At 36.8% G+C, this 22,697-nt stretch overlaps 1 protein-coding gene across 1 annotated transcript in view; it reads right to left on the bottom strand.

Moving 5' to 3' along the window:
• The window catches only part of GRIA2 (glutamate ionotropic receptor AMPA type subunit 2), a 56,709-nt gene that overhangs the window by 30,674 nt on the left and 3,338 nt on the right, over positions 1-22,697 (bottom strand). Inside the window, exons 4-6 of the mRNA XM_026088256.1 lie at positions 19,858-20,054; positions 15,704-15,757; positions 12,548-12,709 (exon numbers count right to left, since the gene is read on the bottom strand). Of these exons, the coding sequence (XP_025944041.1) occupies positions 12,548-12,709; positions 15,704-15,757; positions 19,858-20,054 (413 nt within the window). The remainder of the gene's footprint in view (positions 1-12,547; positions 12,710-15,703; positions 15,758-19,857; positions 20,055-22,697) is intronic.

Raw genomic sequence — 22,697 nt, 5'->3', positions numbered from 1 at the left:
CCTGTATTTAACCTAATGCCTGTCCATTTGCTACTTACTGAAGACACAAAGTTCAGAGGTATCCTTAGAGATTTAAATTGTGACATATTAAAAAAAAAAGAATAATATACTTGAGCAGTAGAAATGAAATGAAAATGTAATAGGACAAGTATTTTGAACCACAAGGAGTGGAATTCATGCTCTCTGGATTTGGACATCTGCAACAACTAAATCTACCCTTGATATACTAGTTTTCTTTTATAGTCAGTGGAGAGATAGAGGCATTTTTAGGGTGTGATTCTTTTGACCTATTTTAGACTCTTCCTTTAGGATGAAATTACTTGTGCCTTAGATTCCATTAACTTTATCTCCAATGACTTCTCCTGTGACTGTTAAAGGACTTTAGGGAGATAAGCTCAGATACAGATGTCTAAGCTATAGACATCTATATTCAAACAAGTGAAAACCACTCAAGAGGACTATGAACTAGTCATTCAGTCCCAATCTAAGACATCAGCAAGAAAGACAAATGAACCAGTAGGATACTTTGGGCAGAGACTACCAGCAGAATCAAAGACAGTACTACCTTACAAGACACTAGGGAGACCTCATCTAGAATAGTGTATACAGCTGAAGCAGTGTTCAAGGACCAATTCAGACTGAAACAGATACATAAGAGGGTTCCTTACCAGGTATACGGGGTGCTACTGGAACAGCAAGAGAAGGGACACAGTATCAGTAACAGAGTTTAAGAGAAAGAAAGTCTAAAAGCAGATATGAATGTTTTCCTTGAAGGGAGGTAAGATTCAAGGAAAGATGACAAGGGAAATGTTCTTTGTTGCAAGAGTAAGAGAGTATAATCAATGGATATAAACAAATGTTCAACATTCTCCCCTATATTTAAACAATTTAAGTAAACTGAAATACAAATATTATCAAAGTAAACAAATATACAACAAAGACTCAGCTTGCGTGTCCCTGGTACAGAGTCAGACCAACTTTCATTTTAATGATGATTGTTTTATAAATGCAATTCCAGTGCTGTACGTACACAGAACAGCCAAACAAATAACAAGTATTTTTGCTCTGAAATGCCCACAACTTTTGGGCAGAATGTCGGATGCAAAGATCATCTTAAGCAAGTTTTAGATAGATTTAAGCGTTCAGGTCCAAAACTGCTATCCAGAAAAACTGCTGATTGTGATGTGTTTAAGTTCTTTAGGCATGTCCTTGTTTGGTTTAGAAAGTCTGTTTTCTGGGCACACCAGAACAGCTTTGGTTTAAACTCTAGTAGCTAGGCACCTGCCTAAGCCTACATCCCTGAAAGTCCAAGCCCCATCTGAAATCACAGAATCACAGAATGGTTGAGGTTGGAAGGGACCTCTGGAGATCATCCAATCCAACCCCCCTGCTCAAGCAGGGTCACCTAGAGCACGTTGTACAGGATCACATCCGGGCGGGTTTTGAATATCTCCAGAGAAGGAGACTCCACCACCTCTCTGGGCAACCTGTTCCAGTGCTCTGTCACCCTCACAGTGAAAAAGTTTTTCCTCATGTTCAGATGGAASYKYCTGTGTTTCAGTTTGTGCCCGTTGCCTCGTGTCCTGTCGCTGGGCACCACTGAAAAGAGTCTGGCTCCATCCTCTCGACACCCTCCCTTCACATACTTGTACACGTTRATAAGATCTCCTCTCAGCCTTCTCTTCTCCARGCTAAACAGGTCCAGCTCTCTCAGCCTTTCCTCATAAGAGAGATGCTCCAGTCCCCTAATCATCTTTGTAGCCCTTCGCTGGACTTGCTCCAGTAGTGCCACATCCCTCTTGTACTGGGGAGCCCAGAACTGGACGCAGTACTCCAGATGGGGCCTCCCCAGGGCTGAGTAGAGGGGGAGAATCACCTCCCTCGACCTGCTGGCAACACTCTTCCTGATGCACCCCAGGATACCATTGGCCTTCTTGGCCACAAGGGCACATTGCTGCCTCATGCTTAACTTGGYGTCCACCAGCACTSCCAGGTCCTTCTCCGCAGAGCTGCTTTCCAGCAGGTCAACCCCCAACCTGTACTGGTGCATGGGGTTATTCCTCCCCAGGTTCAGGACCCTGCACTTSCCTTKGTTGAACTTCAKGAGGTTCCTCTCTGCCCACCTCTCCAGCCTGTCTAAGTCTCTCTGAATGGCAGCACAGCCCTCTGGCATATCAGCCACTCCTCCCAGTTTTGTATCGTCGGCAAACTTGCTGAGGGTGCACTCTGTCCCTTCATCCAGGTCATTGATGAAGAAGTTGAACAAGACTGGACCCAGGACTGACCCCTGGGGGACACCGCTAGCTACAGGCCTCCAACTAGACTGCACCGCTGATCACAACTCTCTGAGCTCTGCCATTCAGCCAGTTCTCAATCCACCTCACTGTCCACTCATCTAACCCACACTTCCTGAGCTTGTCTATGAGGATGCTATGGGAGATAGTGTCAAAAGCCTTGCTGAAGTCAAGGTAGACAACATCCACTGCTCTCCCCTCTTCTACCCAGGCAGTCATCCCATCAGAGAAGGCTACCAGACTGGTTAAGCATGATTTCCCCTTGGTGAAGCCATGCTGACTACTCCTGATCACCTTCTTGTCCTCCACATGCTTGGAGATGGCCTCCAGGATGAGCTGCTCCATCACCTTTCCAGGGATGGAGGTGAGGCTGACTGGCCTGTAGTTCCCTGGGTCCTCCTTCTTGCCCTTTCTGAAGACTGGGGTGACACTGGCTTTCTTCTAGTCTTCAGGCACCTCTCCTGTTCTCCATGACCTTTCAAAAATGATAGAGAGTGGCTTAGCAATAACATCTGCCAGCTCCCTCAGTACTCGTGGGTGCATCCCATCGGGGCCCATGGATTTGTGGGTGTCAAGTTTGCTTAAATGATCTCTAACCCACTCCTCCTCCACCAAGGGAGAGTCTTCCTTTCTCCAGACTTTCTCTCTTGCCTCCAGGGTCTGGGGTTCCTGAGGGCTGGCCTGAGCAGTAAAGACTGAAGCAAAGAAGGCATTCAGTAACTCTGCCTTCTCTGCATCCTTTGTCACCAGGGCACCCACCCCATTCAGCAAAGGGCCCACATTTTCCCTAGTCTTCCTCTTGCTACTGATGTATTTGAAGAAGCCCTTCTTGCTGTCCTTGACATCTCTTGCCAGATGTTAAATGCATGCTCAGAGCACATCCAGCAGACATGGACAGGACTGGGGCACTTAAAGAATTGTCCTAACCCCTTCACTGTAGGATATTTACATGGGAAAGTGGTCTTCTTTTTTTTCTCCTTTTAAAACTGAACAAGGCAAGGGTCACAAGATCCATGGCACCCGAGGCACTTGACCCTTCTACCTATTTCATCTGCTACTCTAATGGGATGGAAAGATGGAGATCCATGGGAATTTCCATTATTCATGAGAATCATCTAAGGTGCCAATTCAGTAGAAAAAGAGTGTAGGTATATGCATTTTGGGGAGGTTGGGGGGAAGATTTTACACTGGGGACAGAGGGGTTAAAGTGTTTTGTTTATTTTTTTTATTAGATCTAATACAACGGCCAATACAGAAAAGCTAGTGCCACTGTAAAACAGATGTTTCTTCAAAATATTAGGACTAGGTCAGAGAAGAAAAAAAGGAAGGATATGGGCAAAAAGTCTTAGCAACAAAGAGAAACCTTTGTCTTCCAAGAGAAAGCAGAACAATGCTAGACCTTATTAGAAGTACTGGGATCTGGATCTACCAAAGTTCCAGACCTCTTTCCTTCAACAGAAAAGACAGTTAACATGTGATACTGTTTTATAAGTGTTCTGGAGTCTGAACTTAATGCAGAAGTTGTTGGTGGGATTTTAACACTTCCATTATGCAAAAGATCAAATTAGATTAACATCACGCTCCCTTTATTCTCTGAAAACATGTTAAAGAAACAGAGCTGTGCCATCTTAGACACCTTAGAAAACCTTGATCTTTGTCTCAGCTGAGCCAGCTCTGCCCACAGGTAGATGAACTGATGTTTTCAGAAGCGTGCTGTCACTTACTCTGGATCCATCATGTTGTTTTGTCTCAACTTTCATCGATCATGAAGAATGGATCTAAAACATACAGCTGGTGAGATGATTTAATATTATTCGCTCAGAGAGCAGTTGGTAACCAAATTATAATATAATATGCTGCTGTACTAGGTTTTTATTTTGCTCTTGCTATTGTAATCATTTATAACCAATTTAGAGTCAAAGAAATATTGAAGCAGATACTAAGTTCTACAAGGTGTTCTCCTAGCCAGTGCAGTTAAAAACAAAATAGCAGTTTTATGCTGGTATTAAAAAAGTTCATGTCTGTGGCCTGCTTTCTAAATCTATCATACTATGCTGCAATACAAAAATATTTACCTGCCTTAAACACTTCTTAATGAGAAAGAATAACTATCAGTTGTTAAAACAAGGTCTAGAAAAGGAGCACTGTAGTTTTTAATACATATCTTCATGCTGTACATTTTTCCACCTTCAGCAGGTTTGTGAAAACTGCTGTAAATTTAATCTTCCTCCTCCTCTCTTTGAAAAAATCCTAAATAATTAAAAAAAAAAAAAGAGGACACCTAATCTTTTCTTACAGCAAAGGCAGAATCAACTCTACACTATACCTAATTTACATATCTGTACCAATGTAAATTGTACGTTTACTATATTTGTGTAACTTCTTAGAACCTGAAATCATGGAGGTTCTTAAAGTCTCTGGTAATTACTCAACGGATGAAAAGTTTACTATCTAAAATAATTTCCACTTACTAAGTTCCTTAATATTAATTCTTGCTGTATTCTCTTCCACTTTYCTAAAAGTTTTATATACCCTCCTAATTCTCAAACCAGAAGCTCACTCCTGGTGAACTTTCTATCACCAGAAAACATACGGAGCTTGACAGAAATACTAAAACCAATTATTTGGATTTGAACCCACACCATTTTTCTTATGAAAAAAGATGATGTTGTCTTCTAATCCATGCCACTGCCTGTGGAAAATATCCATAATGATGAAATAAGTAGCATTTTACAATTATTTGCATAATCTTAATTCTAAATGTAAATAGAATGCACTTGTAAAAACAGCTGTGCTGCTAATGATAAAATCACCTCTAATTTACTGTAAAACACAAAGAACATCTGCCTTTTTAATCATCACCCCATGAATGCACAAAGCCTTTTTTCTTCAAGACTGAGCTACAGAACACTGTCATTCTTTATACTGTTAAAAAAGGCATGACCCAACAGCAAGCACTGCAGCCTGTGCCTGTAACAGTGAAAACAGATAAAATAGGAACATTTAAAGGAGACGATGAGACTAAATGTAGAAAGAGAAAGCCAAATGACTTCTCTGAAAAATCATGCTGTAGGAAATGGAGCTCACGTGAATATTAATGTGTAAATATAATAAATGGAAAAATTAAAACTGATAGTTCCACATGAGAGCAAACCAGATCAATATGCACATATAAGCAACTTTAAATAGGAGCAACAATGAAACTACACTGTCTTCCTAAAAATGAGCCAGTGCACTCTGAAGTGCCTTTATCTACAGTAACTTTCCTGTTTGTTGGCAGTTAAAGAAATTTTATACGGACTTTCAGCAAGATTAAATCTAGAAACAATAGAAAACAGAATCAAATTTTTATTCTATGGAAAAGGTCTTTTATTAAGAAACAAAGACTAGCGTAGCATTTTTTTGTCCACTCTTGTCTATCAGTTACARTGAGGATCGCTTTCTAGCCATTCTCAAAGCAAACATATAGTAAGTCAGCCCTTCTGCTATTTTATTGCTTTAGCATAATATTACATTTGAATCTCTCAATTCCTATGTTTTCTCACAAGAATCACCTCCCCCGAAAAAATTAACATTAAGGCTAAATTTGCATTTTTAAATATAAAATGCTCTTTTACTAAAATATAGTCTTCAATGACTGCTCTTTTTATGATAAAAATGACCAAGCATTACTGAATGTGGATCATGTCATTGGTGGGTGGGACTGTTATTCAAGACAAAGTTATTTAGGTGAACATAAAAATGTTTTCTACATCATTTTCTAGAAGAATAACTCATTCTAAGAGCAATTAATGAAGATGGTAGAAGAAAATATAATTTATCATTAGAAATTAGATCAAACTTTTGTCTTATAAAATAGCTGATGCTATATGAATGATAAGAATCTGTTAAAATTCCATCAGGCTCTTTAGCTATATTATTTTACTCACAGTTGATGGAAAGTCCCATATAGATTAAACGGGAGTAAGTTCTAGCAATGAGGTATCCTAGAAACTAAACACTGCAGTAGAAATGATTCTAAAATGGAATTTCATATGAGGATTATTTAGATCAAAATTTTAGATTAACCTATAGAATAATGCCACACTAAATGATTAGTTCAGTTTTAATATATTCTGACTCACCCTCATTCCCTGTAACAATCTGTAGGAGGACTGTACAAGGCACCCTGGCTTCATATTACAATATACCTTCCACACATTCAGTTACCAGAAAGGGAAAAAAAAATAAAAAAAAAAAATCAATGAGACTTGAAAGTTTTCAACACAAACTGCAGTGTTTTAAAAATGTCCCAAACCTGCCATTTAATAGTAATAATAATTCAAATATTAAATATTTAAAAAAGCAAAATCTCCCTATCACCATTATCAATTTTCATCCTTTCAACTTTGACAAGGACTATTTTTTTTTGCCTATTATCTCCAGCGGAAACATTTTCTTCTGTTTGCTTCAGTCTAACTCCAAGTTAAATACTAACAGAATTAATTAAATCTGTCTTGCCAGATTGCTGATTTTACCAAGAAATAGTTATTTATAGAGAAAAATAAACATCTAATGATAGCTTTTCTGCCATCCCTCAATTTTGGCTAATACAGACAGCTACCCACTTTGACTAATCCTTAGCACCAGGCTGCTGCCTGAAAAAAAGTAAGAAAGAGTTTCTAGGCAAACAGAGGCAGGAGGAGTCACTGCACTCTGCTGGTAGATTCAAAGGCAAAGAAACTGAGCAGCATAGGTACATCAGGAGTTTGCTTCTGAAGTCTCGCAAATACCTTTGGTTTGGCACAGTTCAGTTACTTTTGCTAGTAGGATCGAAGGATCTGGGTCAATGGGCCCTTTGTATGCCTGGGACAAATCTACAAATATTGCCTCAAACCACCCACTGCTTCATTGATTAATTGTTCCAATTTTTAATTAAGATTTTTTTTTTTTTTTTTAAAGAAAAAAACTATGCTGGAATGATGAGTGATTACTTATGGAAAGGAGCCACAAGCTATTAGAAAGAAGCATGTAGTTTGACACTGAAATTTCTTCAGCATGCATATTTCATATATATTTTTGTAAATAGAAAAGCTTGAATATTTGGGTTCAAAAGACAATTGTGCAGTAAAATCAGGTAACTAGACAGCCAACTGCTGGATGTGTATTTTTATGCACAGAAATCTGACTGGGAAACGAAAACACAGAGAATGAAAAATGTAGGCAAAAAAATCTCGCAAATGCAAGACTACAGTTTTACAAGGACACTTCTGTAACAAATACGACTCCACTTCAATTTCTGATTAAATCAAGTTATAAATACTGAAATTAAGTAACTCATTTTCTTACAGAAACCATTATAATCTCTGTGGAATTACTTGAATTTAGACACAATCAATCACATTTTTTCCATTAAAATTGTAGCAGGTACAACAGAATATCACTTATAATATTTATTAAAATGCCTGGTATTATAAAACCATTTTCCAATATGATAAAGCATAAGAAGCACACCTTAAAATATTGGTGTTGTCTTATTCATAAATTGTACATTTTGGGGGGGGCTTAGTAGTTAAAATCTAGACTGAATGTTCTGAATCTCTAGTCTGAAGACAAGTTTTCACTGCTCTCTTCTTTGTTCCCTATTATTAGTGAGTTATCTAAATTTTAATTATTTCTGCAAGCTAAAAAGTACTTTTATATTTGTCTGCAAGTGAGTTCTGTGTATTCCATCCTTGAGGTAAACTAGCACGGATAGAGTTAAACCATCAGCTTTGCATTAGAAGTTTCATTCTTTCTGACTTATCAGTTTGGGATTGGCAGTTTTCAATTCTTGTGATTTTATCATAAACAGCACACTATTTAGTACTATATAAACATTCAAAATTCTAAAACTCCATGATCATCACAAAGTATAGATTTCATAATAATTTCTAAGAGGCTAGGTGATTTGGTTGTAAAAAGCTGTGAAAATGTGAAACTACTAAAGGCAAAATCAAGAGGCAACAACAATCTATCATTTTGTTATTTTAACTATCAGGACTTAGGAATCCTGAAATGTAATCTCATGAATTCTGAACATCTGAAACGTGCCATACTAGCAATTTAAGCCATAGACAATGGCTGCAGTGAGTACCGGGTTCTTATCTTCCAACAAAATGGTATTCACTGCGAGTCTCAGCTGCTTTAGTCTTTCAACCAGGCTGCCCCAGATTCCCCAGATTCCCTTCTACATGCTGCACATAGTTTCTGTATATGTATGATATTCATACAATTTATTTCAGACACTTCTTGCGCACACCAAGCTTTGGAAAGCTCATCACAGGCTAGGATAGCTTGGTACTTACCGTGTCTCAATAGCCTTCAAGAGGTATGAATTAAGTCTCTTCCTGGAACTGCACCAAAGGCTGCCCCCAACTGAACAGGTTAATCAGATTAGGAAGCCAGAGCAGTTGGATGTGAATGAATGCATTGCTCTTCAGCGTCCTTTTGCAACAGCAAGAGGTTTGCCTTAGACATAACAGCCTGACACAGTGAGGCTCAGAAGACCTAGCATATTTGTAAATACACAATAATGCATCAAAGAGGACTTCAACTTACTATTATTGGGCTTTTATAAAATTAAATGGGGCTTTTGTTTTGCTATGTGGCAAAGAAATTAGCCAGGCTGCTCAGCAGTAGGGTTCAAGTTCTACACATTATTAGCTCTTCAGAATTGTATACAGACTGAGAAGACCCACAGTTACAACAGATAGAGTATATGTTAAACACAGTAAATCTGTGGTAAGCTGAGTATATTAGCTTCACTTTTGAAAGATGAAGTGTCCCTTTGTAAAAAGGCAGCAAAGCAATAGATTAAGTGTCCTGCTTAAAAAAAACTACAAGCTTTAAAGATTTTTGGTACAGGTACAGTGTAGTAATAAAATCAGGTGTCATACTCTACACACTAAGACTGAAAATTCTTTTAATTAATATCATCATAAACTGTGGAATACACATTTTTAAAGCAATTCCATCCAAGTCCTCTTGTGGGCATCTTTGTAATTGGGTTTCAACATCTGTATGTTTCTCAGCAAGCATGTACCTTTGCAATGCACTTTTTTTAGAAAGATGTGTCTTTTTCCACTTTCAAGATTGTGCTTGGGTGCTGTGATATGTCATGTCAAATTTTGTCAGTTATATTCCATTGTCTTGCATTGTATAGTGTAAACTGAACCTATATTTCCTTTTGGATTACAAAAGGAAGAGATTACAATGTTTGCAACACTATTGCCTGCAATGAGATAGCATTTGCAATGCCTAGGCCAGGGACATATAACCTCTTTTCAATTATACAACTGTAATACAAACTCCTATTAGTTTTCAGGTTGGTTCTGTACAGAATTTGCAGCGATAACTTTGGAATTCTGATTAAATTTTATGATTAAATAACACTCATCCTGTCTAGTAGTAAAGGTTCCCTTCTAGGATCCATGGGAATTAGTGGCAAAAGCTCATGTGTAAACAATGACAATTTGGATGAGTCTTTCAAAACCAAAGGGGAGAAAGGTTATTTATAAGATTATAGAAGGGACAAATAGGAGAACAGTGGATCAATCTGCTCAATAACTCAGATGTCTATATACTTTTCCAAGAGGCATAGGATAACTCACATGAATATTAATATAGAAAGGAACAGCTTGTTCAAGATGGACAGGTAAGGAATGCAATGGAGAAAGAATAAATGCAAAACCCTGTACTTTATAGGAATGATCAAGTGCACAGATATGAGATTGGACTGTCTAAATAGGCAGCCCAGGAAAAGCACCACAGAAAAGGATCTGGAGGTTAGCATATATCTCATGATAAATATATTTCAACAGTGTCATGATGGTGAGAAAAAGAAGAGTAACATAAAAGGATGTATTGAAAGGAGTACTGTCGATGAGACATACGAAGCCATTATGTCTGTTTGGACAGCACAGCACTCAGGTAAGGTGCAGGACTTAGCCTGGCATTTCAAAAAAGATAGGTACCAGCTGGGAAGTTTACAGAGCACAATGACCAACATGATCTGTGAGTAGAAAGCTCAGACGAAGATGGATTATTTAGTCTATGAAGGAAAAAAGCAAGGAGGAATATGGCAGCAGTCTTCAAATACAGAAGGACAGCTATAATAAAAGAGAACTTCCTCATATCTGTTATCAGTAGACTAAGGAGTAATGGATTAGATGACATCAAGGCTGATTTAGGTTAGACAAAAACAGAAAACTAAGACTATTTAATCTCTGAAATAGATTGCCTGGGGAAGATGTGAAATCACTCTCCATCAGGAATTGCACAGGTAGATCTGATCCTGCCTTCAGGCAGGAGGGATGGACTGGATGACTATTCAAGGACCTCTCTCGCCCTATTTTCTATGATTTCTGTGATTCTGCTCTGCCTCTAGCTCCCTCAAGAATGTGAATGAAATACAACATATCTCTGTCCTTACGTGTAATGGCAGGCAGAAATAACAAACAGTATGTGTATAAGGTAGAAAGTTAAATGAAGAAATACAGTAACTGATACAAACAATCTCTCCAAACATTGCAATACACATCCACTTTTTCCCCTATCAACACCTCTAGCATGTGTAAATTATCTGATAATTTATTTCTGTTAATCTCTTGTATGACTATTAGTGCAGTCTTGGGTATTCCTTGTGCAGACAATATATAAAGGAAGGCAAAAATCAGATTAGACCTTTTATTGAATTTAAAACTATATGTATTTTTCAGTTAACATCCATTTCATTTATTTTTCCCATCCACAACAAAATAAGCCTCAATAACATAAGTTATCCCATATGTTCTCCTTCATGCCTTTCAATTTCTAGTATAGCTGGAAGCAGCAATTAGACAACCTATTATGGAAAAATTAAAGGGAATACCTGTGATAAAGTTACAGATTTTAATGCTATAACTGTTACAACCACTTCATCTTACACAACACACATGTAATTTTCCCACTGTAAGTAATATCAGAGTTAACAGATCCCTTAGCACTGTGTCACGCTGATTTACTAATCTTTCAAACAGAAAAACCATATAGTGGTTTCAGTTAGATTTTTTGACTTTACTTATCCATTTCAGTGTGATTATTTCCAAACTAAGATTCTGCAACATTAGGAAAGGTAAGTAGACTTGGGCACTCCAAAGAATCAGGAAGAAAGACATGTAAGAATTGTATTAAATCATTCACAGACAAATCATCCCTTCATTTTTTCCTAAATGAGAGCTACATGTGCTCTCATTACATATACATGCATATAAAGGCATGATACAGCCTCCAGTTTATTCCATCAAACATCAAATGAGGAATTCCCATGTTTTGTCTTAAAGATTTTAAATACAAAATTAACCACAGAAAAATAGTAGCCTTGGTTGAGTCCTCCAAATTTGGCCTCAGAAAAAAAAGCAACCTACAACTTTACTTTTTTTAATTTACATTTAGGTCATTGACTTTAGAGGATTTTTGTTCCAGGAATTTACAGAATGGCTCTTCCATTCCTTGCTCAGACATTTTGTCCATCTCATTATAAATCAATAGGCTTCATACTCAAATTACACGATAAAAAAAAGTTATGTCTACAACATTTGCCATTCATCTTTTTGTCTTAATACATTTTAGAGTTATATAAGTATACTCATTCTTAATAAAATTTCTGACTGTATTACTTAAAAGCAAAATTATTTAGTATTAGAATTAAATTATTCTTGTTAATGCCTTGCAAACATTAGTTGGTCCTCATAAAAGTCACATAAGGTAAGAAGATATTATTACCCCAGAGGTTTTAACCAGAGGGAAAAATGAGGTAAAGAAGTTAAAGCACTTACTCAATGCCACATCTTGTGCCAGTCAAGCCTGAAATCAGACCATGATACTGTACCTCAGGCATATTGTTTAATCTTAAAAGTCTTTGTAGGATTTAGGCATTTGTCTCAAAAGAAAATATCTTACCATTTCTTTGGACAATTATGTTATACCAGACAGTGCTAGATCCATGCTCCCTGTAAGCATATGTATGACTATGTCATGTGTTTGCCTTTAAAAGATTTCAAAATATGGAGGAAGAAAAAGCCAACAAATGTCAGTAGCGACATAATATATCACCACATCCTAAATAATTGCCTAACAAGCTGCCAGGCACATACATGGCTGATTTTGTAGGGCTTTCTCTGTCTCTTGTCTTTCTCTTCCAATTCCCTCACTTCCTTTACATCTATCACAGTTAAAACAAATGCAAGACATACCTTAATTGTACTGGTGTGTGCTCCGGGATATTCTTTCTCCTCCAGTGTTGACCAACGTTGTATAAATTTTGACACCAGAGGATCATCATAGTCAACTATCTGAAATCCTGAGACATTAGCTCCTCCAAACTGAATTTTTGATAAATCTCCATCAGTAAATCCCTGGGCACAGAAAACAATGTCTGTTATTTCACCAGTTCTGGCAGATCTCTAAATAGTACATACAAATAAAAAGTTACCTAGGACTTTTACTGCAGAAGTGTAAGCCAATGTTTTCCTCAAACAGGATCCAAGTTTAAATCCTGGACTGAGTCCTCAGCTCTGCAAGCCAGCAAGGTCTCTTGTTGCTCACTAGACATACCCCTTTAGAGATTAAGGGCTGAAAGGAGCTATCCTTGCCATGCTTGCTTTCCTAAACAATCCTGTTAATTTCAATGGGACTGCTTAGATGAGAAGGTGAATATTGCCACGAATAACAGTTATGCAAGCAAGTTTTAGCCAGGAATAGTTATAGCCGCAATTGTTTCCTCTTTTAATCAGGAACCCTGGAGCATGTGAAAGGACTTACAATTTCCCCTCCCAAATAAAGAACTACTTCTTGTTCTTATGAACAGTCTCATTCCATAAATTTGGGGAGAGGCAAACATCTGGCTCTTAAATCTTAGCTCTTTTTCTTCACCCTAATACTCATTATAAAATGAAAACAGGTTAGACTGAAAGAGTTTATTTATCCAAATTAAATGAGAGACAACTAATTGTGTCAATTACTGTTGACAAACAAGTATCAAATAAACTCATGACTTCAGCGGTCTGATGTTACTGAACATTTTCTCGGCCATTCCATTCAAATCAGCATCATTCTGAACCTTCACTAAATATCATTCTGAGATATTTCCATATATCTACAATGGTATCTGTAACTAAACTAAAGAGTTGCAGGTTGGTAAACCTCTATCAAGAATCAAAGCCTCCAATCATTCTTTCTCTGAAACAGAAACACCCATCAATTCAAAAAAAGAAAAAAAAAAGAAAAAAAAAAGAGTTTTGCCAGACTGAGAACAGAGATCCTAATGAAGGCAACGAGATCAGGACTGGATTTTTACGCCAAGACTGAATGATTTGGCCATATTGCTTGGATAGATTAATTTTTATGTGAGTTTGCCTTTGTAGCTGTTGACCAGAAGAATATATGTTTTCTTTTTCATGTCTGTATTTAACTTTCCCCAAATAACCATACTAAGGAATTTAAATTAAATCCTGATTTCAAACACTTCAGCTTGAAATACAACCAAAATGAACACTTAGCAAACAAAAGAAGCAGCAGCAACCCCAGACCACATTAACAAAAGTTGCTACAATTGCTACGCTAGGTGCACTTTAGCTACTGCATATTAATTATACTAATCAGTGACGTGTTGTTGCATGCTAATATAGATGCTTTTATAGGGATCATGAATCTTTTCTTAATCTTACTGTGAGCTTAAAGTTTGAGCATAAGCACTCGTATACTTTGCCTCCTTCTCTTTCTGTCAGCATGTTTTATTCAGATCAATTCTGTGACTGACTGATCAGACTGGAAGGGAACAATATTATGGTCAAGAAAAGAAGAAAAGGTGAATTCAGTAAAGAAAACAAGATATGATCAAGTACTAGATAAATTTTCTTTCTCAGAAAGAAAAATGTATTTTTTAAATCATTACCATATATATTTTATATAATATTATATAAATATCTGCAATATTTAAACTTAAACTATACAAACCTGTAGTAAGCAAATATGATATTAAAAAGCTTTGGAATACATGATTCAATAACTTAAGATTTTATGGGCTTACTGTTGCAAACTTAAAGCAGATGGCTAAAATAGCAATCAGTCAACATAATGAAACAGACTAGGCAATTTTTCTAAAACATTTTATTTCTGTTAGACTCAAAATACTATCTATACAATGTATGCAATACAAAACAGAAATGCCTAAATGTTACAGTTTTTCAAGTTCTGTAAGACTTTTTTTGCTTGTTTTGTGAATATGCAGTAACTTAACTTACTTATCACAAAGAAAAATAAAAAATAGTTAATAAATATATACCCTTATTATTCTGCTTTAAAAGAGGCCTTTAGAACATCAATCTTTGTTAAGGCTTCTTTACACTTGCCTGGCAACATATGTGATTTGTAAGAGTCACAGAATACTTCCTGCCTAGAAGGAGGAAGTGTTTAATCAAAGGTTGGGAGTAAGTAGGGGTTACATCTTAAGTGTGACAGACACTATTGCTGTCCTGTTTTCCCAGAGCCCTCAAAGGATCATGGAAAGTAGACTGTAAATTAGGGCACTCTGAGTCCTGCTGAAATTTTTAATCAGTCAGACCCTATCTATCACAGGCCAAGAATAAAGAGGTGAAAAAAATGATTTAAAGACACTTCCACCATGCAACCCCAAACTCTTTTCTAGAACAGCATAACTGAAAATCAAGCCTGTAGAATTTGCTTTCTTATCTTTTACAAAAMCATTGGACTAGATTCCCTCACTGCAGTAAATAAGTGTTGCTGACCTCAGTAAAATGGCTGTTCATCTCCAGATGCAAGTTCAAAAAAAATGACCTTGAAAGAGTTTAGTGAGTTTCCTTAACTTTCCCACTTAGGAACACTATTAGCTATACTTTCTGATTACCCATGTTCAAGAAAAGATTAATTCAAACTGACTGCCTAGCCGGTCTGAGGAATGAGGATGTGTAAAGCTGAGACTCGCTGGTCTAGCAGAATGAAGGCTGCGAACTCTAATTTGTAAGTACATCAGAGGTTAGAGGAAATACCAGTAACCTGAATGAACAGACCAGTCTATAAGCTGGAACATTATTTTTTTGATTTCCCTACCTATCCTGGCTTTTCTAAAGTATGTTGAAAAGGGCTGAACATCTGCTGGAGGTGCTGAGCAATCTTCACTCCCACTGACAGCAATGTCACAGGAGGCATTTAAGCCCTGAAAAGACTCAGCCAAGTAAGAACCACAATCTCAACACATGCATTCATTTAGTAAAGATAAAGGCATTTAGCTTTCATTTTCTAAAATGCATTTTAAACAAAATATCAGTTGATGTGCTTCCACAAACATTAAAATGAGTAATATGAGTATTTTAAATATTAAATTTGCTTACCAGATTTGCAATGATGTAATGGTAACCTTTCACATGTTTACCAATTGTGATAACCTGTAAAAAATAAGAAATATCCCCTTAACCGAGAATGCTGAGCAGATATATGGACTGAGACTAAAAACTACTAAATGCACTATGATGTAAAAGTTAATCATGAGCTTTTACTGCAATGCAATACTGAGTTTGTTCAATGTTTTACTTTTTATTTTACCCAATGCAGCACTGACCATACTCTCTGCTTGTGGAAATTCAGTCATGTTAGACTCAAGTCTGAGTCACAAGATCTGTCAACAGAATAGCTATATGCTAATTACTGTGCTGTGTATTAAGGCAAAATCTGGACTGGAGGGAGCGTGTAACCTGCAGTGGTAGCACCAGAAACACTGTGCCTCAGAGATTTCTGCTTAGATTCTGCTCCCTTTTAACATTCCTTGAACTAGAAAAACAGTTTAAAAGCCCACTGATATTAATGGTAATATCTACGTATGAAAGAATTTTTTTAAAGTTCAAATTATTGTTTATTGCACTAAGGCTTCCTTATAACCTCCCCCACAGTCAACTGGTGGTTCCCGAGTTATCTCCACCGGCAGGCATATACCATGGTCTCTTCTTGGAAATAATCCTAATTAAAAGCTTGGCTCCATGGGGAAGTTTGCATATTGAAGCAAAACACATCTCCAGAGAAAGAAGATGGGAGAAAAGCAGACTCTGGAGGTTCCCCCTATCTTTTCAGCAGTGAGAACAACTTAAATCAAGAGGGAAGGATACATTTATTCCCTCATTTAACTCATGACATAACTAAAATACTGATATCTTGTAATTTATATCAGGCTAGTAGTTATTGAACTAAGTTCCACATATTAGCTTTAATGAAGTCACAGGGATATAACTGAAGGCAATCTTTAACACTAAATATTATATTAATAGATTTTGAGGCCAAAAGAGATCATATTGAATAAGAATTTATTGAGTTACTCTTGTTTTGAGCTTAATATATACATGATACATGAACTTAATGACTCTAAAACAGTTACTTGGTTCAGATTACTGAAAACTCATTAAATCATTTTATTATGGAGGTTTAAGAACTCTGCTCAGATGTATTTCTTATGCAGCTGCTGCTTCCTAAGAAATGTCAGTAAACCAAACAGATTAGGTATTCTACGTTAAATGCTTCTTAGTCATTAATATTTGAGAAAACTACCAGTAGCCACAGACCTTTGGATCAATAGTTACTAACCCAGCTGTAACTGCCACTGGGTATTATTTCATCAATCTAGCTTTCTAGAACATTGCCCTGCACCACTTATCCACATGAACACCAAGGATGCTGCCAGTTAAAACCCTAAGAAGATTCAGTGGTGGCTCCAAAAGGAGCTGAAGGATGGAGGAGCTGTGGACGCAGAGGATATTCGCTGGTCTTCCTAGTTAAGACTAATGACTCAAGCAGGGATAGACAAGAAATGGCAGTAATTGCACAGTTGCCTAAATGGTATTATCAGGAATGAGATTCTGCAAAGGAAGCTAGCTGGCAAGAGATAAAGTCCATAAAATGAAGAGCATCCAAAGACGCTGACTTTCCAAGCCAGAGAAGAGAAATATATACTAGTCTGACAAGAGCTGGTAAACTGAAAATATTTTAAAATTTAGCTTATTTAAATGATCGAAATCTGGAAGAGAAACTCCAACATACTCATAGCAGAGACAAGGCCAAGAATGATGATGCAACTCTGCAAACACACCGTGTGTCTGCACAAAGATCGAAGGACTACAGAGCATAACTGGGAGAACCTGAAGTCGCCACCAAGGCTTAGAAAGTTACTGGGATAAATCACAGCATTGCAACAAAAGGCTTGTTCAAGAATGAAAATCAAGGAAGAAAATAAAGAAGTTACTGCTTTATACATCAAGAATACTTAAGTATTGAAGAAAAAATCTGTTCAGCAGAAAGCCTGTTGCATGTCTCTCTGTAAAAAATAAATAGAAAAAGAAATGGGACAGTGACACAAAGGACCTACTTCAGACACCCTCATGAAAAAAAGAAAATTGATGAGGCTTTTTTCTTTTTGTCAGGAATTAAAATAATTATTTAAAAAATAAATCTGGTAGTAAAGAGCGACTTGAATTATGCATTCTGCTGTTAGAAAAGAAAATCAGAAGAACAGACTCAAGGAATACTCACAAGCCAAGAAATCCCTTGTTCAAAATAATGTTTCATTTCAGGAGATGGAGAAAAATTAATAGGGAAACAGCTAATTTAGATTTTTGTTTGGAATTAAATGACCAGTGTGACAGATCCAGCTATCAAGATTCCTCTGGTGACTTGGAAGTCAAAACAGCAGGAAAAAAAGTTTATCCATCTGTTTTAGGAGTTGCACAGGTCTGTGGGGTAAGCTGAGAAAATTTAAGACTCAAAACAAGGCAGACACTATTGATGGGCAATAAGGGCAGCAAAAATATTCTAGAGATACAATCAAAATAGAGAAAGCCAAAGGAAATAAAAGGTCTATTACTAAACAAATAAGGATAGTAAAAATGGGGGGTAGCTAAAGTTTAAACAGAGTTCCTGTCTTTAAGAAGTGGTAAAAGCAGTCAGCCAAACTTTCATATCAGAGAAGAGATTATAATGAATATTATGTATTTAATTTAAAAGCATCTAGAGGATAAGATGATGATACACAGTCATACACAGGCTTGTCAAAATCAAAATATGCCAAAGCAATTTGTTTTGTTTCTCTGACATGAGTACTAGCTTAATAGATAACGAGAGAACAGTGGAACATGAGAGAACATATCTTGACTTTAATAAGACTTTTGTCCTGTATAACATCATTACACCCTCTTAAAGGAATCTCAACAAGACAAAAATCACTGTAAGCTAAATGAACAACTGTTTGAAAAGCCACACAGAACCAGCTGAATAGGACCTGTAAGTAGTATTTCCTTCTCTATTCAGTACATTTATTAGTGGCATAAACAGCAGAATTCAGAGAATATAATTTTAAAAATCGCAGATAGTAAGAGAGAGAGATGGTGAATGCCCTGGAGAACAGGATCAAATTCAAATTGATCTTGAAAATTAGAGAAATTGTTTATGGATATGAGTTCAAAATAAAATAGAGATAAATACAAAGCACTCCATTTAGAATACTGCTCAGTGCCTGAGCTTCTCCAAACCACAATGACCTTCATATCAAAGACCAAAATAACAAGCCCTTCAAAAAAGCTTCAAACCAATACCTAACATATCTACACTCAGCTCACATATCCCTACAGATGCTGCATTGTCTCATGTGGTCAAGCTCCAGCTAGCATGGAGCTATCTTCATAACTTTCTACTGTGCTCTGTAGGCATGAGAAGAGGAATTAAGATACAGAGACAGTATGGAAAATACCCGCCTAGACAGTAGTACTAAAGAAAAGGATTTAGAGGATTATAACAGGCAACACAAGAATTTGAATCAGAACAGTTTTATGCTGTTGTAAAAAAAAAAAATCATTTTGGAAAATAACTTTATAATAATAAAGTGATTATAAAGGAGGGTTGGAGAAAAGACATTTTCCTGCTCCACTTGAAGCTCAGGAGGCCTCAGCTATGGCAAACAGTATCCAAGGTTGGGTAACACGTTTTACGAAGAAGGCAAACTGAAAGGAGATCTGAAGATACTTAAGACTGACAAGCAGCTTAGAAACATGAAAGGTAGAAGAGGAGCTGTCAGCCCAGCCTTACAATACGAAAAAGGTTCTTGGAAAATGTGTAAGGAGTAGAAAACACTTTGTAACTGTAAGGAGAGCTAAGCCTAGCTGTAACTATTTATAATGCACTATCTATAATAGCATATAAACTATATGTAAGATATTATATTATCTTGACAGGTTGTGAAATAGCCTTAACTAGAGATATTTTTTTATAATCAGGATAGAAAATAATATGGGATGATCCAGATACAATTATCTTGCCTTTGTGCAGAGAGATGGACTACAGGATTTTTAAACTCTCTTTCTGCCCAATACATATGTGGTCCTCAATACATATCTGTCACTTCCAAATGATGCATAATGATGACAAAAATAGGATCAATGGAAATAAAGTCATTATGATTACTTTTAGAATACAGCCAACTGCTGTCACTGAAAAACTGAGAATAGCAAACCTGATCAACAATGTCGTTGACTTTATCTCGCTCGCAGTCCAAAATCACTCGCCTTTCCTTTTTTACCTCTAGATCTTGAAATAGTGAACGGTAAGTTTCATCTTTTCTGTCATTGTTAATATTTCCTACATTGATAGCAGTCACTTGCCATTTCTTTTCAGCCGCAGAATCCAGCACAGCTTGCAACGTTGATAAGCCTAGTGAGGTGTAGAGGAAAAAATAAGGTATGACTGATAAAGCTTGAGGAATAAAAAGTTTCTAGCACGTGACTTGAGATTGCTTATTTAGGATTTCACCATGATTTGTTTGATCTGTCACACACTGTCAGGACTCCTCAGAAATGAAGATGTATGTGGGCCCAATCCTGTTCTTATTGCATGAAACTGCTATTTAAATCACTGCAAGGAATCAGGATAGAGCCTTATTAGGACAACGTTTTGGTTTTGCTTCAGCTTTCTTCAGAAGGGGATTTTATAAGCTTCACTAACCCATTGCTGGAATACTATACACTGGAAAGAGATCTTTTAGGTGGAAAAAAAGATCCACTTACAGCAACAGGACCAGCTGTTTCTTACTAAACCCTACCGAACTGTTTCTGTTCCCAGTGCTTGAACAGCAATGTATTTAAACTCTGATCCTGATCCCACTGAGGTCTCTGGCAAAATTCCCATTTTCTGCAGTGGTGCTAACCAAGCTATTATTTCTTTTGCCTACAATCAAATCCCTGATTATGAAAGAAGATGTGCTGAAATATGTTTTTCCGTATAGATAAGTAGGCTCAATGCTAACGCCTACAAATAGTCTATAGAAGTTTGCTTTCACTTCATCCTTTTGGCACATTCCTGCCAGGAAGCTGTAATGTCTGCACAGCTGCAACTGCCTACAATATACTGCAAAATAAGTGAAGATTTTACTTGACTGGTTTTCCCTTTCAAGGATTAAATAACAGACTATAGAAACATGAAAATTACTGCTGGAAATGAATTCCTGCCATACAACAAATACCATTTCAACAATTTTCAGCATTACAGGAATGAGACTCATTATGTTTAAATTCCTTCCAGAGAATTCTAGAGAGAGCAATTTTGAAGATAGCAGATAATAGTATACAAAATATTAGATCATTTCTCACGAGCCAATTGATATTTTTGCATAGTTCATCTCCCTTGAAACCACAGAACAAAAGGAGTCATTTCTTTGAGTCAGATTTCTGACTTGGTATGTACAGGAAGCTTCATGTAAAACTCTCATGAGAAATAACAGGGGTTATGCCCATAAATGTAGGATGAAAACACCAAGAATTTATTTGGCTCATAACTTGTAGATGCCCCATTAAATTAAGATTTGTCAGTGTTTAGCATTTAGCAATTCAGCTTTATCAGTGAAAATGGTAATTACATATAATGATATACAAGATTGGTCACCAGCAAAGGAAGAAAATGGCAGGTTTTCAGAAGCATAAATTCAATGATTATCTCAAAAAGTTGTGGATTTCTATATTGCTTATAAAAAAGAATGATAGGAAATTTTGTATTTCATGAAATGAGTATTTACTTTAAAATACTAGATAACTACAGTCCAAGGGAAGATATAAACTATTYATAACATGTTAAAGAGAGATGGGAAGGGTTCCTGTATATATGAATGCATATGTGTGTGCACCAGGCTAGTCTGGAGGCTTAGTTTGATAAGGGCTGTGTTTTGAAATCTCTTTCTCATTTAAAAAAGCTAAATGTTACAATCCTTCATTATACATTAATGTTTGCTTAGCTTCATTTGGGATTCTGCAATGAAATATCAGATTTCCTACTATTAGTTCAATAGTCAGGACCTAGAAAAGATCCAATATATTTTGCAGTACATACTATTGCCTCTTTAGTTTGCATTTTGTTCTTTGGTTTAACAATGCTGCCTCTGCCCCCTTCCAAAAAAACAAATAAACAAACTAAAATGGATCAGACCAAAATATTAAACATAAATCTCAATCATTGCTCCAGGTATCATTTAGTAGATTTCAGGTCCTCCCATCTGTCTTTATGTATTTCCTGTGAGCTGAATGGAATCTCAATTAGACGTGAGTTAATAGAGGCTATTGATGTTAATACTATCCATTGCAAAGGCTTTCTGTATTTTTCCCCTCTAATCTCCCAGTTTTCATGGGGACTCCCTTTTTTGGAGTGCCCTCTGCAGAGATGTCAAATGGCTGCCTGGATCTCTCACTTTTTATTGGTGGGAGATTTGTCATCCTCATATAACTGAGTTTATTTTGACAGCATCACAGTGCAAAAGACTGGAAAAAAGCATCCAGAGCAACACCTTTGTGGATTTGGAATTACTGGAGCAGCAGTAAAGGAAGCTGTACTCTCCAATGGAGAGAACTCTAGCAACTCCAATTGCTTTTTCAGAGCAGAATACTTCTGCTTGGGAGCTTCATGTGCCTGAATTGCTTGTGGTTATGACAAGACAAACTGTTAATTCAGCAAGCTTTGAAAAGGAGGACTGAATAGAGGCAAGTGAATTAGCAATTCTGTTGCAGAGAGAATCCCCCAACAGTGTCATTACTTTTTCCAAAACCCACTATTTAGTACTGGCAACATACAGAAGGCAAGAAGGGTAAAGGAAGCTAATTCACGTTATTTGAGAGCAACTGCCATATTAAGCCAATAATAGCTTCGACGTGCATACACTGAATGGTCTGACTTCTTATAGACAGAAATGAGATATGAAATTGCCCTACACTTCACCCAGTCAGCCCTAACCACAGAGGAGCCTTAAAACTGGCAATATATGATTTGTTTGGAGTAAGTCATGAAACTGTAATTCCTATTAGCTTTCTCAGT

Source organism: Apteryx rowi, unplaced genomic scaffold (assembly GCF_003343035.1).
Source record: "Apteryx rowi isolate R43461 unplaced genomic scaffold, aptRow1 scaffold_76, whole genome shotgun sequence".
Taxonomy (NCBI): domain Eukaryota; kingdom Metazoa; phylum Chordata; class Aves; order Apterygiformes; family Apterygidae; genus Apteryx; species Apteryx rowi.
The sequence above is the reverse complement of the archived record's forward strand: the minus strand, read 5'-3'. Positions and strand labels throughout refer to the sequence as shown.